Source organism: Pundamilia nyererei, unplaced genomic scaffold (assembly GCF_000239375.1).
Source record: "Pundamilia nyererei isolate P.nyererei 1_Seehausen unplaced genomic scaffold, PunNye1.0 scaffold00014, whole genome shotgun sequence".
NCBI classification, from domain to species: Eukaryota; Metazoa; Chordata; class Actinopteri; order Cichliformes; family Cichlidae; genus Pundamilia; species Pundamilia nyererei.
In genome coordinates this window covers 3,926,317-3,948,431 of record NW_005187415.1, presented here as the reverse complement: position 1 = coordinate 3,948,431, position 22,115 = coordinate 3,926,317, and the positions used below count along the sequence as shown (strand labels likewise).

Genomic DNA, 22,115 nt, shown 5'->3' with positions numbered 1-22,115 from the left:
CACCTGCTGAGAAAGAAAAAAGAAAACAAGCAGAAGAGAACAAGAGTAATAGAATAAACAACATCACAATGATATATGGGAATATGACAGTAAATATTTCACAGTTCACAACTTTTTTCAATTTTAAAGTTTTAAATTGTGAATTTACTTTAGCAGTTTTGATCTTTATCTAGTGGTTTTAGTTTGATTGTAGGTTTTGAAGTGCTGTGAGTTACTCACTAATTTATTTCATTAATCAAACCCATTGAGTCTGCATGCATAATCATATTGATTTACATATCTGTTTCACACAAAGATTAAAAAATATAATTTAATTCCAAATTTTTTCTTTAAGCCTCACATATTTAAACGGTTTGTGTTGAAGTGATTAGGTATTGTGTGAATCAAGCAGTAAAGTGATCAGTGACATGGTAAAAAGCCACTGTTTTCAGTGTATTAAGAGACAGTAACTGCTAGTAATTATCTTAAGAGCATGAACCACATCAAGCCATTTTCTCCCCTGTGCCACTCTTATCTATCTCCATTTCTTTACTTTTATGGTGTTGTTTCCCGTGACAATGAGTGGGTTCATGTCCTCTGGCAGTCTCTGTGACTGCAGTCCTTCAGGCATTTCTGACCTAATGAAGTGAATTTGTGAATTGAAGCCTAAGCTAGATTTTTTTTTTGATTAGTATATGTTCATATAACTTTCTAACAACTAATTGTAATTGTTGTTCCATTAGAATAATATGATACCAATATTGTCATAAAGTGAAAAAGTCCCATTTGATAGGGCTGAGTACTTTGGCTAACACTCTGTAATTATTTGGGATATGAAGAGACTTATTTACGTAATTTTGAACACCCAAGATGTTTAGCATTATTTGTTGATATGAGTTTGAGCTCTTTAAAAGCATTTTAAAATGTTGTAAACGAGTGGCAGGTCTGGACATTCCTGGTGTGATGCTGGAAAGTCCAGGGAAGGAAGGAAGGAAGGAAGGAAGGAAGGATGGATGGATGGATGGATGGATGGATAGATGGATAGATGGATAGATGGATAGATAGGTAATCTTACACTGTAAATGCCATTTTGCTTAGGAAAATCATACCTCTGATAAACCAGTCAGATTGTAATGTTCAACATAACTGAAAACATTAACATGTAATCTTTAATCAGATCTAAAAATAAAATAGGGAATGTCTGGGTTTATAATAGAATAAGACTTCTCAGCATATTTTTTAAAATGATCAAAGTTCTAAATCATTCTGCAACGTAATTACATTCAGTAATGTAATGTTCAGTGTAAAAGATTTAAACAGAGTAATGCTTAATCTATTATTGGCTACTTCTGATGTAGAATTGGAACTCTCAAGAAACTATTTTTGTAATCATATCTATAACATTACTTCATATTTCAAGCTTTCAAAACACAAAGGTTATCATAGCAGCATCCAACAGGATTGAACTGCAACATACTAAAATAACCTCAAAAAATGTATCTGCGGTGAGAAAATTCAGTAGGAAACCATTGGACATGTGAAATTTAAAATTTACTTGTGACGTTTCTTCTGAGCTTTAGTCAGTTTTACATTATTGATCAATGTTTACATCTTACAATAAAGAATGTTCCCAAGCTTCAGTCATCATTTCCTTGGATCCATGTGCTTTCTTCTTGTTTCTAGGAATTCAGATGACTCTATAGGATTTCATAAAAACTGGAAAACAATTTCAAATAACTTTTTTAAAGTATAAACAGAAAGACTTAATGGTGTATTTGGTATATAAAAGTACAGTTCTTAATTCTTATGATCTCATTTAAATTAATGGAATCATAATTGTTACATGAATAATGTTCTCTATACCTGCAACCACTGGGTCCACGTATGCCGTCTTTTATCACTGGGCTGCACTTCCTCTAATACTGATGCCATCCTAGTTGAAACCTACGTACCTAATACAGCCATTCATCCAACCATTCAACTCTGGGCATCAGTGGGGCCCCCACATAGTCTATAACCTTTATAAGATTAATGCAATGGATTGAGCAGGTGTCTGCCAAAATTCCATTCCCATTTAAACCTTCCAGCCCATACCCACAGCCTAATCCTATTAGGCCCAATTGAGTGAAGTCCACAGTCTTTTTCAGTTAAACTAAGTTCATGCACTAATAGGATTCAAAAGGGGGCAAAAAAGGTACAACGAAGAGAGCAGCAGTGTTAGTGTGTGGCTGGGGAAGTGGACAGTATTGGGACCAGTAGGGGCTTCCTGCTGAGTTTGGGGATATGTGGGAGCGAGGAAACAAGCCAGAGGTCTCCCTCAAGGTGGAGAAGCAAGAACAGCTGGCGTTTGGGAGTCTCTTGCATGTTTGTGTATGTATGCGCTCCATGGATAATAAATGGTGTGATTTATAAGTGAACAGTTTAATTGATGAAAGATGATTGGAGGAAGATTATCACATTTATCTGCATGTATGTGATCTGTATATATACATACATGATTTAACTACTTGCTGCTCATTGCTGCAAGCTGTAATAGATCAATGTTCTGCCAAGTGAAAAGGGAAATGAAGACAAAATATGTGGTTTAGAGAATGTGATAAATTTATCTTAATCTTTCAAACATTCATCTGAATGTCAGCACATGAAGTGGATTTTGTAGTGAGACATATTACATTATGTGTCATAATGCATGTCACAAGGGCCATGTTATTTTCTTTTCAACAAATAAATCACTGTAATATAAGGGACACAGATGCAGACAACAAACAAGACAAAAGGGTACATAACAGTCATATAAAATAAAATAAAATAAACCAAAAAATTGCGTTTAGCATCACAATTAGAATTGCACTTGTACCAAAAACTTCCTGGTAAGAATGAAATCCCAAGATGCAATCTAAATTGAGGGGTCCTCGAGTCAAAAGACAGTAGGAAACACCACTCTTGGCCTTAAACAATCAAAAACTTTGTCACCTCATTGATTCCTTTCTATTTTGGGTTTGTAGCTACAACATATTATCAAGACCCTTTGTTAACCGCCCCCTCTGTCCTTTTGTGCCTGCCAAAAGACAAGATGAGCACTTTTGATAGGCAAAGCAGCACATACTCACGCACACCAAATTAAGGAGGTCAGAAGAGGACACAGTGTTTAGCCAGTGGTATCAGTGACACAGATATACCCTGAGGATTTATCCTTTCAGGACGGACCATAGCCAGAGGTGCTGAATGGGATTCCCTTTGAAGAAAACAAATCCGAAAGGACTTGAGAGACAAAAGGTTAGCACAGGATTTCATTCATCTTACATAGTCTCATGTCTTGAAAAACAAACAAGGAACAAAGACTCTGAAGAGATACTTGACATTAACTGCAAGTACTAAAGCTTATTTAACGTAGGCTTTTAAAGTAATAGCACGGAGTTAATAGAATAATAACTGTTTTATTATTACAACCCTGTTTCCCCCAAAACGTTGAATGCTGTTTAAAATGTCAGTCAAAAATGGAATACAATGATTTGTGAATCTGGGACATATATATAAATTTGTGATACAAAAACACTGCATCCTCAGTTCAGATGAATAGAAGTAGAACTTGCCAGACAGATAATTAAACCATTATATGCTGTCTATTCTTATAATGGTGTTAAAGAGGAGCCGCCATGTTACCTAACCTGATTACATCTTTCCTTTGCTTCTTGATTTGCTTTACCTTTTTTATCCTTACTTGTCAAAAAGTCTTTATTTTCGGGATGCTTCTATCCATATAATGAAAATACAGAAACAAGGGTAACACAAGAGAATAGAGTGATATTTCTACAGGACTGTATGCAATTTTGTGAAGGGCACATTTCAGTAGTTTGTAGAACCACTTTTAGCAGCAACACTTTGAAATGCTTCACATTATTTTGGTTCACTATTCTTTACAAGTTGTTTCAGTTCTCTAGGTTTTGCAGATTTTCATTTATAACAGTTGTCTTCAGGTCCTGGCACAGCATTTTAATCAGAATGAAGTCTGGGATTGGGTGTAGCAATGACTGCAAATAAGTTTAAACACCTTGAGTCTTTGTTCATTTCAGCCATTCTGTTGCATGATGCAATTTCAGCCAAACTTTAGTTGTCAGATAAATGGCCCAATATAGGACTCTAGAATACTTTGAATACAGAGGAGTGCATTTTCAACTCATTGAATACTAGGTGCCCAGGTCCCGTGGCTGCTTTTGGTTGATATGCTGTGTCTGGATTTCTCTGAATGTGGCCCTGTGCATTATGACCAAACATCTCCACCTGTGTTCTAGACACTGTTTCTGATTGCACTGTCATGAGCTTTCATGCTAACTGGGGTCTGTAGAGTCTCTACATACTGTTATAAATTAAGTCTATGTAGGTTCTCAGTCTTCCAGGTGAAGGTAGTCTAAGAAGCTTGGGGGGGAAAAACAAGTAATTATATTTTATAAATTGTGTATAAACCAACAAATGGTAAATGGCCTGTATTTATATAGCGCTTTACTAGTCCCTAAGGACCCCAAAGCGCTTTACATATCCAGTCATCCACCCATTCACACACACATTCACACACTGGTGATGGCAAGCTACATTGTAGCCACAGCTGCCCTGGGGCGCACTGACAGAGGCGAGACAAGACCTATTCCTGTGACCTATTCCTGTGATTTGCTCAATATTATAGTTCCATATTAGTTCAGTGGTCAGCTAGTAAGCTTAGCTTAGCCTAAAAAATAGAAACATGGGGGAAAATGAGCCTTGTTTTCTTTAGAATACAGCTATTTTTTTTAGCTTACTAATTCTATTGTTGTTATGGAAGATTGCGTGTTTATCTACTATTAATCTGGTGATTCAGTTATGAAAGTGGCATTATTAATCATGTCATCTCATTCTTGGCAAGAACACTAGATCTACACTTAACAAATGTGCACTTAAAAGAGCACAAAACTTTTCCTTTTATGTGTTATAATGGGTTAATACATCAGAATGGTGCTCTTCTTGTGAGTAGATTGTGTGACACATTTTGTAGTGTAGATCTGCTGAGTGTATAATTCAATTATGAGTCCGATTTTATCCTTAGAAGACCCTAATTGTCCAGCTCAAATGCCATCATTGCCAAAATATTATGTACTGGTTTGAGTGTGTGTGTACGTGTATGTGTGTGTGAGAGAGAGATAAGAGTCCTGTGATGTAGACTAAACTACGAAAAGGCAGGAGGGAGGGAGAAAGAGTAATATAGCTGAGTACAATGATGGAACAGAGAGTAGGAGGGAAAAAAATCAAAGAATTGGAATAATTGGCATAATTCAAGGTGGCTGGGCACAGTCAGGGGGAGTGTCAGTGTTGGGCGAATCTTTTGCCATCCTCAAAGAGAGACAGTCTGCACAATTAGCCAGTCGAACTCTGACCCCGCTCAGAATAATTAATGAATAACAGAGAGGATAAAGACAAAAGGCGCAGAGCGGTCTGGTTGAGTGGTGAGCGAGGGTAATACATCAAAGAATGCCGTTAATTGGCCCTGTGGCTTTCATTCTTTGCCCTATTTCTTTCAATTCATTGACTCAAAATAATGGGTTCAGGTTCATTATCAACAGGTTGTAAGCCCTGGGAGTGCCAAAATTCAACTGGAGAGTCAGGGGTGTGTGAGTGAGCGTGCATATGCTTGCCAGTCCATGTGTACAAAAACGTGTGTAATGGCTTAGATTTTTACTTGCCCCCCCTCCAAGTCTTGACAACATCAATTCCACACAGGAAAACTAAGAGTTGTACAGGCAGGTTGAGAGCAAAGAGCAATAGACTGCACTTTTTAACTTAATTTTTTTATTTTTAAATAGTTGTGCAAGAACGTAGACATACAACTTTTACTGTTTATGTTTGTGAGTCCTACAAGTCCTGTAGCGATGCTGGAATATAACTGGTACGGACAGGTAAGTGAAGCTGACGCACCAATCCCTGCATTGACGCTTTCAAAAGTATACTGATGTAAACCTCTGCTGATGTATCTGCGTGAGTCTGCAAAGCTTTCAGAATTGCTAATGTTGAATTACTATACTGCTGTGCATTGACTGCTTACATTGTTTAACAATGTTAAACGCCATTTATTGTTTAACATTCAGACTGTAGACAATCAGACCAAGTCTACCCTCGTTCTATACTACACGCTCAATAAAATCAAAGCAATTATTTGGACTCTTACTCTATACATTTACATAACTTCATATCACTAACTTTAAAATAATATAATTGTATTGTGTGACTGCTTAAATGCTTAGCATAAAGAACAGCCTGGTTTCACATAGCACAAAAAAAAGAACTTGATGACTCAATTAAATGTTAAATAAAATGAAGTTTGTACAGGGCATAGTTAGAGTAAATAATGTGCATTTAAATGGCATCAGACTCCGTCAAATTCTGTTTAAATTAACAAGGCCGACAGTATTACCTCATCAGTGACATAGCAAAACACTGCAGACTCATTAAAAGATAATCTCCTTAAAGGAGCTTAACTTTACTTCTGTTTCATTCACTTGTTATGAACACTATTTGTTGTCACAGCAACTATGAGGGCTACGGTAGTGTTGCCCCTGGCTTTAGTGGTCGCTAATATTCACAAATCCCGACTAGCTTTCTTTGAAGTGATGTAAACACGTGCAAGGTAGAATTACGTTATAGTAAAAAACACAGTAAATAGGAAAAATTGATTTGTTTAAATTTTTGATTTTGGACAATAAAGCATGTTGACAATAAGTAATTCAATTTGTTTCTTTAGTAGTTACATGCTGTTCTATGTCATAATGTCACAGGAACTGTTTAGCACACTTCGTTATCTGTTAAGTCAGTGTAAGTATTTTCATCATAGTACTAAACAACGTAATTGTACTTCACAGATTTTCTGATGTGTTTAGTGAATATCATTAATTGATATTGGTAATCATTAAATGAGAGAATTTCCTGGGTTTTTAAAAAATGTATCTTTGTCTTTTTTTTTTCTGACAAACTTCATTTTATTTACACATGTCAAAACCAGCTAGTGTGGCTTTGGGCTGAAAACCCTTCTTGAAATACTTGTGCTTGCATACATAACCAAAGGAGATGTGAAGGAGCAAAGGATAACAGGAGAGCTACTTCAATTGCCAGAACTTTGTCTGTTCACAACACGTGATTTTGTTGGAAAACATTGCTGCGTGTTACACACCGTGAAATACTTCTGCCATCCTCTTAGCTATTGCAGAACGGTCTTTTCCCCGCTTTTAGTCTTTTAACTGTGAAACCAAAGATTTCCCATACCTGGGTAAGCCATGTCAAGCAATTAATACCCTGAAAAACGCCTTTTAAGTGAGTCTTTTGGTCTGTGGACCTCCCAATTGTGAAAAGACTGGTGTCGTGTCTTGTTATCCTCGCACAAGCGCATTCTCCGCCAGCACATCTGATAATTACCATAAGTTGAGATGGAAAGAGAAACATACTTTCAGGGTCCTATAAAATATAAAATAGCCAAAGATTTGTGGAAGAAAGTTATATTTTCTAAAACATTCTGGGATAATATGAGGCATATGGCTGTTTAAACAGACAAAGATGAAGCTAAAATGCTCCAGAAAATGTTTAGCTATAATTATACGTATACAAAGTTTTTATTTCACACGTTAAAACATGCATAACCGCCAGCAAGATCCTTTAATCCATCATTTCTTTGTACTGTGCACCTTTCTACATGCACAGTTTGAATTATGTTGCTCATACTGTATATAAAGATATGAAAAGGATTATATATGATTATAAATTATGTAAAACAGCAACGGTTCATGGTCATTTCTGGTTCACTGACATCGCAAACGTTTCACACACAGAAGCAGAAAATTGTAAAGCACCAATCATTTTGGTTCACACACACAGTAATAACATGGAGTAGAGTAAATGCAACAACACATGCTTGAACACATACAATGGAGGCATGCAGAAATGAGCAAGTAGTATTCAGGGAGTGTCAGCAGGGTTTTGAGGAAGAAATAAATAAACCGCCCATCCCTTACAACATTATAATTACAAAAATGAGTGAAAATGTGTTTATGCTTAGTTACTGAATGTAAGTATAAGAACTGGTGTTGGACATCCAACAGTTAAAATAAAATACAGCAAGTTAATATTCATTTCAATGACAAGAAAGTTTGGTTTTAAGCATTTTTAACTTTGTATTTGGATTTTTTTAAATATAAAAATTCTGTAAAAATGTCTGAGAAGGATCTTTAAGAGTAAAACAACACGCTCTAACTGCATTCTACAATTAATAATATATGAAGGCTTCCTGATATTGAGGTGGGAGCTTTGGGAAGATATTTGGGAATATAAAGCACAGGATTGATCAATAGGGAATTGTTGCATTTCCCTTTGAAAGACATCTTTGGCAGCTATAACACTTGGTTAAGGCTTGGACCAAAATCTGGTCTTCTACATGTAACTCATATCCCTGACACTACTGCACTAACACCCCAAACTTCACCCCCAAACCTCAATGTGTGGTGCACATTCCCTCTACTCCTGGCACTAAATGTTGAAAACGGATGTCAATTGCTAAAACTGGTGAACCTGTAGTTGATTTGAACTTTATTTTCAGCGGCAGGGGAGTGCATCGTAGCCTACAATGAAAAAGTTGGCACTGGCAGAAATTCTGTAACACACTTGGAACTGGCAGTACCCAAATGATGAAAAAAATAATAATAAATTGAACTCAGGCAAAGCTAATTACACAATTTACCCCAGACTAGGAGTTGGAGTGGTGGGAGAGTGTGGCTCGCAGTGTAGCATGATCCAGTAGTATCTACGCAAGAAAGATATTTTTTAAAAAAAGAAAAGAGAAAGCCTGCTTTTGAAGTCTTGAGAAAAAAATACTTTCATTTTGGTCAGTGCGCATATATGGAAACACATTATGTTATGTAGGAAGGTGATGTGATATGATCTAAATGCAGATCAGCGTCTGATCAGAGCTGCGTCCTGCTTGTGATTGCTTTTCACTTCACAGCAGCTCGCTCGTTCAAACAGCAAAAGCACAAAGATAGCCAGACGGAGCAAACAAACAGCTCTTTGTCCACAGCTCCACTATATATTATTAGTTCGGGTAAGGTCAAAGCTGATTTAATTTTCTGCTTAGTTCTCATTAAACAGCTATTGCATTATTTAATTTCCCACAATCAAGTTAAGGAAGAAGAGTAGGGGTTGACTAATCAATATATGTCCACCAAAAGCTTTTGAACAGTAGATTACAAATTTAGCCCACAAAGCTTTATACTAGTTAGGAACAGTACGATCCTCTTTTTGATGCCATATTAAGCTTTAAAGGTCAGCACTATATTGAAATATTGAAATATTTCCGATTCTGATTTTCTGGCCAAAGACTTTAGTTCATCAAAAGTTTTTGAATGTTTATGAGGACTTAGAATAAACACTCATCAAACCCTGATGGCCTGTCCTGTTTACCCTGTGGGATATAGTGGAAGTTACTAAGTGATATATGTAAAGATTTTTGAGTATCCCAACTAATTAAAAAAATGTGGCAAATATAAACATGAACTATAAATTGCTCCTGAGAATGAATGAACAGAGAAGCACTGGAGAAATAGTTTAAATACTTAAATAAACAGTAAGTTAAAAGGGATCTTTCCAAGGTGGAAAGACTTGGAAAGACTCCATACTCCTGCGACAGCTAGTTAGATAACTGGTTAAAAAAACTGATTGATGATAAGGTAAAAACACAGATGAAATAACTTAAAAAACAGATAAATGGGATAAATAGCTACAATTAACGAACAATTCTTTAATGCATGCTGAAGTCTGCAACCAATGCACTACAGTCCACCTGAAGGGCACTACTATATAAAAACTAACAGATAGACGTCTGAAATAGTAAGCTGAAATGAAAAGTAGCTCACAGAATAAATTAAACGCTTGGAAGAGTGTTTAAACAAATTGCTAAATGTGGGGTACAGCTGGTCCAATTGAATCCATGATTTTGCCCCAAAAAAACTAATATAACAGAGGGCACAGTGGTCAGTGCTGTTACCTCACAGTAAGAAGGTCCTGGATTTGAATCCACCACCTGGTTAGGGCCTTTCTGTGTGGCATGTTCTCCCCAAGCCTGTACGGGTTCTATCCAGGTACTCCAGCTTACTCCCACAAAGATGCTTCTTCCAGCTGCTCCCTTATTTACAAGGAGTCACCACATTTGGTAGGCCCACATATTTGATTTTAAAGTTTCTTTTAAAACCGGGTGGACTTTGTGACGCAACACCAAAGGGATTTGTGTCTCCTCCCAGGATCAAACAGCGGATCTTGGCCACTAGACTAGTTTACATAGATCCAATAGTGTCCAAAGACATGCACGTCAGATTAATTGATCCTCTCCATTACCCCTACGACCCCGAATTGAATAAGTGGAAGAACGTAGGTGGATTTCTAAGTGGAAAATCATCATGTTCTGTTCACAGTAGCATCTCAGCTAATATGTTTTTTTTTATTACCAGATGATATGACAAAGGGCCGACAAGGTGCAACTCCCCCAACAGCTAAATCCAGACAGGAAATACAAACTGCCAAACACTATGCATGTGACTTCAGAGATTTGGCTTGCATCATTCAAAGTATTGTTGTGCACCCTTGTTGGAAAAAAGTTACAATCTAGTTTTTGTATTTTCCATTATCTTCAGACACAAAAAGCACGTCTAATGTTCCACTTATATGTTACATCATGTTGCCTAATGTTTTTATATTGATTCAGAATACTACAGACTAAGTTGATCATTCTGTAATAGGTTACCCAAGACTTAATTACAAGTCTTGATGCTGTTAGATTATTAAATCTTTTTTGGCCAGCTCTACCGATTCTTTCCTGACTATTAAATTCAATAGTCTGTGCTTCATCCATGACTATACCTTCATGTCATATGAATAGTTTCATTCAGGGTGTTTATCTAAGAGTGTAATTTTACAAGAATTGCCAGTAGACAGTTTCATTGAATTCTTAAAAATTGTTATGTTTTCTTAGTAACTGATAGATGCAGACTCATTGTGAGTGGACTGTGGATATATAGATATGAGCTGGGCTGTGTTTAAGTAATTAAATAATGGATTTAAACATATTCCAGTAGATGATCTTTGAGTGTTATTTTTGCTGTTCTAAATATTAATACTAATTGCAACTATCTAGCTAGAAATGTCAAAGAATCCAGATTAAAACTTAAACTCCCATCAGTGCAGATGTAAAAGGTTCTAGTTTTATGTCTGTAAGTGTTAGTTCAGTATAAGTTTTGTTGGAGGTGGGTAAAAGACCAACCTCCATGCTATGAAATGACAAGTCTTCAAAGCAGGATTACCAATCACCGATTATTGACGACCATTGTAGTTTCTGATTTTATTTTCAGCTTGTCTGCTAAACAAATCAGATAGAAATGACTGAAATTGGTAAATTGATACATAAAAATCTATGCCTATAATAAAACCAGTAGCAAATTTAAGCTGTCAGCCAGCCTGGTGTAGACACTCAGACAGCTGGTACTGAGGACTGAGAGGTCAGAGTCTCTGTGAACTGAACAGATCAAACGCTTCAATATAATCCTACTTACACTCATGTCTCTTACTGTGGTTTCCCAGCAGGATGTATAACTTCAGAACAGATTGAATTAGTGAGAGAGAATAGATTCCTAATCGATTAGACTAAGTGTATTTAGACTCAGTTTGACATGCAGCATTTGTACAAAAGGCACAGTGAGTCAAATCTTTTGAGATAAATAGATAAATATATCTGTCCTTTACAAAAAAGTAGGGTAGCACAGTCGTACTTAACCGCATCTTTCTTTTAAGGAAATCTAATTCATTGTCTGTATTGTAACTATTTTGTCTATAATCCTTTATCCAGTCTTGAAAAGTCTTTAGTTTGGTAAGCTGGGATTGTCTTGCAATCAATCATGTGCATAATTTTAATAAGACTTCATCTTAATAGTTATAGCTGGGGCTCACTGGGGCTTCTTTTCACCGTCTGCCAAAGCAAGAGATTAAAGTTTGTCTATGGTGCAGCTTTCTGACATCATCCAAAGAAGCAATACTAAACATCGCTCTATCCTGTTCTAGCTCACTGGACAGTGAGGGTCAAGGCTGAGATTCCCCTTTCAGAACTACTACACAGTAGTTTACCCATAATCCTGTTCTGTACTGCTCAACAGCTTCTGTTTAAACTTCTTTTGAGGAAAACTTGTCCTGTGTTTCTTGCTCAAATCCACCAGGTGGCCTGGTGTGGTAAATTAGTGCGGTCAGTGTTAATCTCGTTAAATTGACGTTAACACCATAACCGCATTGGATGGCGCTAACATGTTAACGAGCTAACCTCGCTAACACGTTGATGCCATGCACGCATGGGGCGATCCGTGCTAACTCACTAACAGAGATTTGCCGGATTAATGCAGTTATGACGTTAATGTCATTTTAAGGAGATTAATGCTGACTGCACTAATTTAATTATATGCAAACATGCCTAAAAATGTAGTATATAATAACAAAATCAAAGTTTGGATCATTGTAACAAGCTTTAGAGTCAATATTTGGTATGACTACCGTTATCCTTTAATACAGTCCGAACTCTCTTAGAAAAACTTTCTCATGTTTTCTTAAGGAAAGATTCTCCAACCTTCTTGAAGAACATTCAAAGCTCCTCTTATGCTGCATTTTTTTCTGTTCTTTGTCGAGATGATCCCACACTGCTTCAGTAATTTTGAGAGGTTCTGGGGAGGCCAATCCATGACTGACAGAGTGTCATAGAAATGTGTTTTTCTGCCCGGGTATGCTTTTACTGCATTGGAAGTTGAATTTTTCATCACTGTCATGATGAGAAATGAAGCAGTTGACAATTCGATACGTTTGAGATGGTATTGAAACCTGATCATACTTTTCCATACAATATTTCCATCAGGTTTGACAAGATTGCACAACACCACTGGCTGAAATGCAGTCGCACAGAGAGCCTATGTTGTACAAATGACTGATTGTCAGGTTCTTGTGTAATGTGGCATATTTCAGTCATTTCTTCCTGGTTCCTTTTATTAGACCATTTCTGATGAGGTTTCAGTGAACAGTATAGGGCTCACCTGTTGGGCCATATGCAACAGTCAGGTCCTGTGTCAGGTCTTTGCTGGATTTTTTCCCCTATTTCTTAAGGACTTTTAGATACTGTTCATCTGCTGTTATATATTTTAGGCCTACAACTTCTTCTTTTGTCCTCCATGGGTTCCATTCCCACAATTTTTTAAGGACAGACTGCACATTATATCGCAATATGCCAATATTTCAGTTACTTGCTCTTTGGGAATCACCCTGTTGGTGCAATAGCACCAACTTATGTCAACTTTTATGTTATTCTGTTACCATTTTACTTATATTTGACTAAAGAAATTAGAACAAATGAAATGTATTTGCAGCAGGCTGCTAGTAACAAAGTGGCTAAAAATACAATTTAAAATGAGTTCTGTGTAAATGCATCATTGGTTAATCCCCTGAGTTAAATGGCCATTTTATGTGTGAAAAATATACAGGTCAGTGTTAGGTGGCTTAACAACAACAGGACAGTGCACTTTAACATTTTTTAAATAATTTTTAGTTATTATATGTCTTATAGTCTTATCATTAAAAAACTAAAACCAACCAATGTAAACAATACAGTGTCATTAACAGCAAAAGGTTTTATTCACAAACATACAGTTTGTGTAGACCACTTGTGAAGTAAAAAATAAAAAATAAACCAAAAAACATGGTCTACAAACCTGGATTTATTCTGTGCTATTTCTTCATGTTCTTAACTAGCGCGTGTCTGTGAAGTAGTGTGCATGCATGTGTGCATGAGGGTCTGCGACCTCTCAGGTGTTCCTGTGAACAGGCTCCTTTTTCACTGCTCACAGAAAGAATAATGTGCTCTAACTGATTTAGCAGCAAAAATTGTATTATTGCATTTTGACTAATTACATCTACCCTGTACTGACAGAGAGGACAGGCTGCACTGCGTCGCTCTTTCTCCTACTCCTCTCTCAGCTTTCTGAAGACCTTCAGCTGACTGTAGCTATTTATGTAATACTCATTTGTAAAATTAAAGGTAAATGAGTCAGCCACAAATGTATACTTTGTTAGTCTATTAGTGTGTTATGTCAGGTATTTGCACTTTGCTACAGTAGCTCACATTTTTAGTTCACTACATTTTTAAACCAAAATTCAGTGGAAAGTGAACTGTTAAGTAAAATGATTATGAAAATATTTTTCTATATATGACTTGGTGTTAAAACCAGAGAAAATAGTTTCACAACTAAGTCCTCTGCTTGCTATATCAGTCAAATATAGTTAAATAGGTTTTGTTTGTGTACTTACAGGAATCAGTTTTTCTTTTTTAACCACAGCTGTAGTTATGTACCGCTAATGGCGCTGTACGAATTTACATTTCATTTTCTCTCAGGCTTCAAAATATTACCCGTGTTTTTGTAATTAATGATGGCATTTTAAAAAAAAGAAAGAAGTTTGTTTACAATCAAACCTCCACAGGGCACCTTTAAATCATTTTACAGTGAGATGTCTTTACTTTAAGTATGAATTTTAATTATTTTCGCAGCACTGCTGAGGTGAACCATTTTCTTAAATTCAATATTTCATCAAGGTAACAAGCGCATGCTCTCGCACATAGTTTCATGTGTAATCCAGTTAAAATAGCTGTAATATTTAATTCATATGAGAATCATTAAAAGTGCAGTGGTGCTGTGTCCATTATGCATTCCTTTTCTAGCAGGATAAAACAGTCCTCAGATGTGGGCGCTGCACTTTGAAGTGTTGTCTCAGAAGCAGGCCAACTCTTACAGGAAGTCCCTGATGTTTAAAACATGCTATGACGGGGGACTAACAAAGGTGAGCACTTGTGGCTTGCCCCAAGATGAGCCAAAAATGGCCAGCCAGGAATTTTTGCCTAGATCTGATGGAGCGTACATACAGCAGACATCAAATAAACAAAATAGTGGACAAATATACACATGGGTAATGGTTAGAACAGTACAAAAACGAGTGCAGGAAAACACAGCAACAGATAAGCTGGAGAGATGGGCATGCCTCGTGTTGATGGTCAAACAGCAGCAACAGAATCCAGATAGTGCAGCATAAATATTACCTAATGATCTAGATCCGCTATATACACAGAAGATTACTGTGTACAGTAGCATCAAGAAGGGCATTCTTTGCGTAATGAAAACATTGACCATAGACACGTGTGGGGCAGGCTGCATTTAAAGTGCTGAAAGAAGACTTTTAAAACCCAAAGTCTGCACAGGATTGATTTAATTGATTTAGTTTAAGCCATTATGTTCAATGTCCTCAAATTAATCCTGATGTGTTTATTACAGTGAATCAAAAATAATTACTATATGCAATTTGAGTTCTTAAATTGTCAGGACCAGTGTGGAGTTCACCCCAGAACATGTATCGGAGCAACTCTGATTCAGATTTATTCACCTGCTAATATAAAAACTTGTAAATCTTGGGATTAAAGGGAGGACTTTTCAGGGATTTTTGGCCTAATAATAACTAGAATATAATAAAATGTGTGTTTTAGCAAGTTTGCACACATTCTCAAGATTCCTGTTTCCCTGTGTTGGAAAAGTGACTACAGTTTTGTGGATAAAATGACTTCCACTGGGAAGTTGGTGTCATGAAGACAGGAAACTGCGCTGAGCTAGGCTGGATGTTATGCGGGAAAAGCAGGAAAGTGTAGTGATCCACAAGCAAGCAGGAATTCACATTCTGTCAACTTATTATGGCTTCGCACACACACATTCACACACTTACTTCAACCCCCTACTGTAAATGCCATCTGTATTTCTGCCTCTGTCAGGCCTTTTCCTTGACCAAACACACACACAGACACACAGCTACAGAGGGGAAATGGCTCGTGCTGCTCCCAAATAAGCTGATGTGTCATGGCTTCCTTTCTGATATTTCTGAAAAAAAAAATAAAATTCAGGAAGGAGGCTGCAGCACCTCTCTTTTTCTTCCTCTTCTTCTCCTCCTGTCACGGTGTGAGACGAAGCTGTGGCTGTGACAGTTGTTCTTCTTCTGTAAGGATTTGCAGCTCCTGTGGTGGGAGACGCTGCCACTCTGGAGAGCCATGAGCCGCTGTTGTGTGGTCAAAGTAATCACCTTGACAGAGATCCAACTTTTACAGGTAGGGGAAATGACTTATTTACAGCCCAGGGATTTTGAGGCAATGACACACACTGAAGAAAACATTGTGTTAAATTCTATGTGTGCATTTGTTTGCACGCAAGACACATTTGCAGTTACAGCCAGACTAACCATGGAGGCACCGTGGAATGGGACTTTTGCTATCAGTTCGCTATCCCAGTCTTATCTTTCCTCCCATTGCACAATCTAGTGGGTGGTTACAGCTATTTACTGGTTAGCAGGCTCAGCAAAATACAGTAAGCATGACCGAGGAAGAGTTTTGTTCCACTTTCAACTCATCTCCATCCATTTGAGATGGGAAAACAAGATGTTAGATATTAATAATCTGCATCAATATGGCGCAAAGTGCGGCATTTTGCAGAAATGAATCCAAAACTCCTAGTAGGTTTTGCCCATAATTTGTACAGCTAGCTAATGTCACCATCACCCAGTGTTTCATAAGTTGTTGGATTTTTCTGAAGTGAAAGGAGAACTTGGGCAAGACTGAAACTGGATTAGGCAAGAGCTTTGTGCATTTCAATGTAAAACCTGCAAGGTTGTCTAGTACAATGGCTTTGTGAGTGCAGCATTTCGGTGGGAGAGGGCCACTAAAGAAATACGCCTCTTAACTGCGAGGTAAATGACACCACTGTTAAATGGATCTCACAAATAGAGGCTAAAGAACTGGGCTTACGTTTAGCTGTGAAGGTGTTACTGTAATTTCGGGCCTGCTGCTATCTGTAAGTAGAAGCTGAGGTTTGGGATGTTGCTTTATTTTAAGCCTGACAGAGCTTTGAATTGATATGTTGAAGAGCTGCAGTTGTATTCACTTGTGATGGGATTTCTTGGGCGTGTACTGTAGAGTGCTTTAGATTTGATTAGGACATATGTAGGGACAAAGGCATGTTCTGGGTTTTGGCATTTTTATTTTAGTGGTCTAATATCTCTAATGACGAAAAGTGAGGAAGATACAGATATATATTATTTTATTCAAACACTCTGAAATATGCTGACAAGAAGGTGTGTTCTAAAGTTAAACTATGTGCATTAAGTCAAAAGGCAAAAAGCTTTCATAGTTTAATGTAGGTTTGCATGTCAGGAATAACTGTGCAAATGTGTGTAAATAGAAAACTGAACCCATGACCTCCTCTGTGCCAATAATCTCAAACACTGCCTCGATTGTTGTAGCAGGTGCTGGTAGCCGTGCCGAAAAAGAGGAAAACAACCAAAACAAAACAAAACTGAAGCATCTGAATAGCTACAACATGCCCAAACTCCTGATTGATTACATTCTTATATTCTCTCCTGACCCATGTGTATGGCGGGCACTGATAATTTTCCTGCATGCCCGCTTCACACATGCACAGGCCTGCCATTGTCGAGGCTGGCCTTGGTGACTGAAGCACCATTACTCCTCAAATCTAATCAGATTTCCTTAAGTGGATAACAAGCGTGTCTCCGGCATTTACAGTAGTGAGAAAGCTGAAGTGAAACCAGGACAATCCGCTGTCACACAAAGCAGATGTGGTGTGCAGCGGTCCTGGCATCCCTCCTGCTATCCAAAGTGGAAAAAAATGTTGATTGGCTAACAACTGGCATCTTGTTTAGCCTGGAGAACTCAGATAACAACTCTTAGTCACTACTGACAAGATGAGTATTGTGATGAGCCTGGTCTTAGTTAGGTGGCTGAGTTGTGAATAAGGTCAGCTAGTCTAGCTGACAAGGGGGAATTTAATGCTGACTTTTAGCATAAAGACCAATTCTAAAGCTGTCAAAGCTAAAAACTCCCTACAGTTCAGCAGCTTTGTGCCAGACAGCATTTGAAGAATAAGAAGTTTGGTCTGAAAGCATGACGATATAAAGGATAGCTGCATAACAAATCAGTTCTGACTATTTTTTTTTCCTGAGGCAGCGTAAAAGAAGAAGTAACACTTGGACTGTTCTAACCAACAGCTGATGATACTTTTTTTTGGCATTTTAAATAAGCTAGCTGCTTTCCTCATCTCGACATAAACGACACCTGTCGCCTGTTTTTAAGGCTGAGTACTGTGATCTAAATGTGTTACCATGAAATTAGGAACACATTAAATATCGGCATTTTCAAATCATGTTCGAGTAATACTGGTCTGGCCAATCGAAGCTTCTTGAGCTTGTTGTTGCTCAGTTTTTGGTGGGTCCTGATTCCGTCAGTCCCTGAAAGAGCATCTATTCCATGGTTTAAAATAACTGAGAGCTTGCTGTTTTGACCAGTAAATAAAACAGATTTGGGAGGAAGTACGCGAGACACAGGCAAACTGACCAACCTATTACAGTCAACAAGACTACCATTCTTAAATCATAGCACTTCATGTACTCCCCTAAATACTCTGCAGCCCCTAAACTAATAAAGCAAGTCACGACAGCAACCGTCTTTGTGAGCACCAACAAGCATGAAAATTTGATATTTTAGGAGGGATGTTCTTTCCTAAATTTGCCCTCAACTTACACCAAAGGATACTTCAAAATAGATTTACTGCAGTTATTGTATGGGGAACGCATAATACTAAACTATTTACTTTAAAAGCCTTGAATGAATTGAAAGGCTTGGTTAAAAATGGCATTGGAGGAGTTATTTAAAAACTTCACTGGGGAACAAGGGTCAATTGTGCTGCCACAACCCCTACAGAGGGTTGCAGAGGACTTTGGGAGATCACCACTGATTGGTCAACCAGAAAGAAAAGGGCGGTCTGAGGGAGTTAGTGATAGATGCTAAAGGCAGATACCCTGCAGTGATCAAACCTTGGATGATCTAACAGTCCAGTGTTTGAAGTGATTATCATTGCTACGCAACATAAAGGCTTACACCCAGCTTTGGGCCTAATTAGTTCACTTAGGGCCCTTTATAAAGAGCTGGTAGGGAGACTGGAAGGGACAGACACTCACTGAGAAGTCACCAGATCAACAGGATAGCAGCAGCAGCAGCAGCAGCCGTGGATCCCTAAAGTTGACCTGCTGCCACACCAGAACAAATCAATTTGAAGATTATCTGCTTTTCTGAGAATGCCACACTTAAGTGACTGCAGTTACTACACAATGCGGGATGCAACCAGAGCTTCAAATGTAAGAATACCAACTTTTAGAAACATTGTGAGCGGCTTGGTAAAGTTTATTTAACACTGCTTTCATAATGTTTTTTAAGGTTATCTTGACTATTGCTGTACTGACATGTAATTCAAGATCAACTGAATATTAAATATTAAGACTGATTGTAAAAATAGTCAGCTTAGTTGGTTAAATTCAGCTGAAGTCTCAGGGGGGAAGAAAAGCTTTTTGCTTTTAGGTTTGTTTTTTTAACTTTTAGACTGTGAGAATGAGTTCAGAGAATGAGATCAAATTCCCATAAAGACACTTTCAACATTTTTATTTCTGTATATGATTCACTTTATTATGAGTTCTAACTTACATTTTGCAAGTCTGTAAATTTACTGCGCATAAGTGACTAATCATGGCAAACTAGTTATGTGTGTTACTTTAGATATTCTTTTCATAAAGTCAACAGCTGTTTTGGACAACCCCTGTGCAAATACTCTGAGTCAGCGCTGTTTCAGCGGTATGGGAAACAGTGCCCAACCTTGCGCTTCCTGGACTAACTTAGTCAGCTTGCTGAACTGTTGAATGATCTGTTCTGCTACAGGTACAGAGCCACCTGGAGAACTCCAAGTTCCATCTCCACCAGAGCCAGAATCAGCCCGTGAAGCAGTACCTGACGCTGGGCTCCAAGCTGGCCTCCTCGGCCGCATCAGGCCACGCCGTGACACATCCGCACACCCCTGGCCAGGCACTCGCCACCGTGCCGATCATGAGGAACGGACACATGCCCCCTGTCAGTGACAGCAGTAACCCCAACAGCCCTGTTACCCTGCTTACGATGGCCAATCATGACAGTGAGGTGAGTGGACGCATGGAAAAGGAAAGAATCTCAGTCATGACTTTGTGGAACTGAAATTCAGAGAACTCCGACCGTGAAATTGAAACAGAAGTTTTGAACCACAGACTGGGTCACTTACGGATGAACTGTGGTTCATGGTTTTTGTAGATTACACAACATCCTTACAAGGTTTTCCTTTCAGCACAGCCTATTACTTTAAAGCAAAGCTTTTCTTCTCTGTTGATTTTTAATAAGCACTTGTGAAAGATTTGTTGCTGCCCCTCTAATTTCTTTCTAAGGGTGATAAATAATGGCTGACACTTTGTTGAGATGGATAGCTGACACGGTGCATACTTCAGAAGCATCAATTATGACTAAATGTACTATCTGGATTGGGTCTGAATCTTAATGCAGGGAGCAGGTCCAACTAATCATCTAAACAAAGTGATGCCATTATTGATCGCCCTCTCTCTCTGATGTGCTCATCAATAACTTCAGACATGCAGTCTCTGATGAGAGAACCCCTTTCAAAGGAGGAAACTAGGTTGGTAACAGATGCCTGTTTTTTCCCGCCAGCACCACTAACAAATCTGAGAACATGGCGGCGAAGAGCTCGTCTGTTATTGAATTAATCTCTCCACAGTTCCTCCCTCTTTTTCCCTTGTCTATTCTGGTTTGAATGTTGAGATTTCAAACGAATTGGACAGCATTGAAATTCTGGTACAAACATCATCAGTCTGTCCTTGAGTACACTGAAATCACTGTTTTCTTTTAGTTTCCAATGGATGAAGTTATTGATGACCTAATTAGTCTTGAATCCGGTTTCAATGATGGAGGCTTGGATTGCATGGAGCCTAACATCATAATGCAAAACAATGTAAGTATGAATCACATCAACTTTGCTCTAATAGCTACTCATTAACCCCCCCCCCCCCCTTTTCTTTTTTAAATAATGCTTTGTGCTGATTTCTGCATTTCTGCATGGCTACTTCTGTGGGTTAGACTAGGTGAGCCTAGATTTGTGACAGTCCCCTTAACTAATCACTTCTCTGTTTTTAAAGTTGAATGGGGACTTGAAAGTGAGGTTTCTTTACCCAAACCCTTAGGTGCTGGTTTGACTCGCTTGGGAAAAAGGGGACCCGACTCAGTTTGAGGTCAGCTTAAGTCTAGAAATGAGTCAAAGTTCACTTGAGATTAGCAACATTACTAAAGAAGTTTAACAAAGCAGATTAAGAACTTTTTTTTAAAGGAAAAGTGATGACATGCGTTTAACAACTAAAGCTAAATGTATAGTAAATTCATAAATTCATAGGAAAATCACATGTGAGAAAGGTCTTTTTATACTAGTCTGTAATGATGTGCGCATAACAAAAAAAAATCAAATAAATGCTCTCAAAGTAATCAAATCTAAACCTGACATTTAGATTAGTGCATTAAAGCATTTAGTAACATAAAGGAAAACTTTAAATCAGTCTAAAAAAACACATAAAATGCACACTTTTTAACTCTTTAGCAAAAATGAAGTAGATGCACTGATGCACCAGTAGGATTCACAGACAGGGAAGAATTCAAAAACTCTGGGACAAGAGGTCCGTTTGGCCAGAGAACAGCTACACAATGGGAATCAGGCCTAACTCCACAAATAAAAAGAGGCACACACGCAGATAAAGCAAAACAGAGTAAAACACAACAGACATTGTAATGGAGGAGGAAGAATGAGGGCGAGTCAGTGGGTTTCAAATGTAGACAGGAATGCAACAGCCAGGAGCGAAGAGTGAGAGATTTTGCCAGAGAGAGTTACTGAGCCAGTGGATTGGCCTAATGCACATAGTCCCCATGGGCTTGTTCAGAAATGATACCGTGCTTAAATGGATCAATTCATCCTAATTAGTCATACAGTACGATGCATCACATCGTTTCGCTGTGTCAACACACTCAGGAACGCAGACGGGAGAGGAATTGAAGTGATTACAATTTTAGTAGTAGGGGAATTGTTCCTATCTTT

At 38.0% G+C, this 22,115-nt stretch overlaps 1 protein-coding gene across 7 annotated transcripts in view; it reads left to right on the top strand.

Annotated features, from left to right (window-relative positions):
• Nucleotides 1–22,115, top strand: part of tfec (transcription factor EC) — a 43,681-nt gene that overhangs the window by 16,346 nt on the left and 5,220 nt on the right. For 2 of the 7 annotated variants that reach the window (XM_005725194.1, XM_005725193.1), the window contains exons 3-4: nt 19,877–20,131; nt 20,886–20,987. In XM_005725194.1, the coding sequence (XP_005725251.1) occupies nt 19,877–20,131; nt 20,886–20,987 (357 nt within the window). Of the gene's footprint in view, nt 1–16,048; nt 16,205–16,871; nt 19,303–19,876; nt 20,132–20,885; nt 20,988–22,115 lie in introns of those variants that run through there. The other 5 variants (XM_013908827.1, XM_013908826.1, XM_005725196.1 and 2 more) reach the window with 4 other exon arrangements.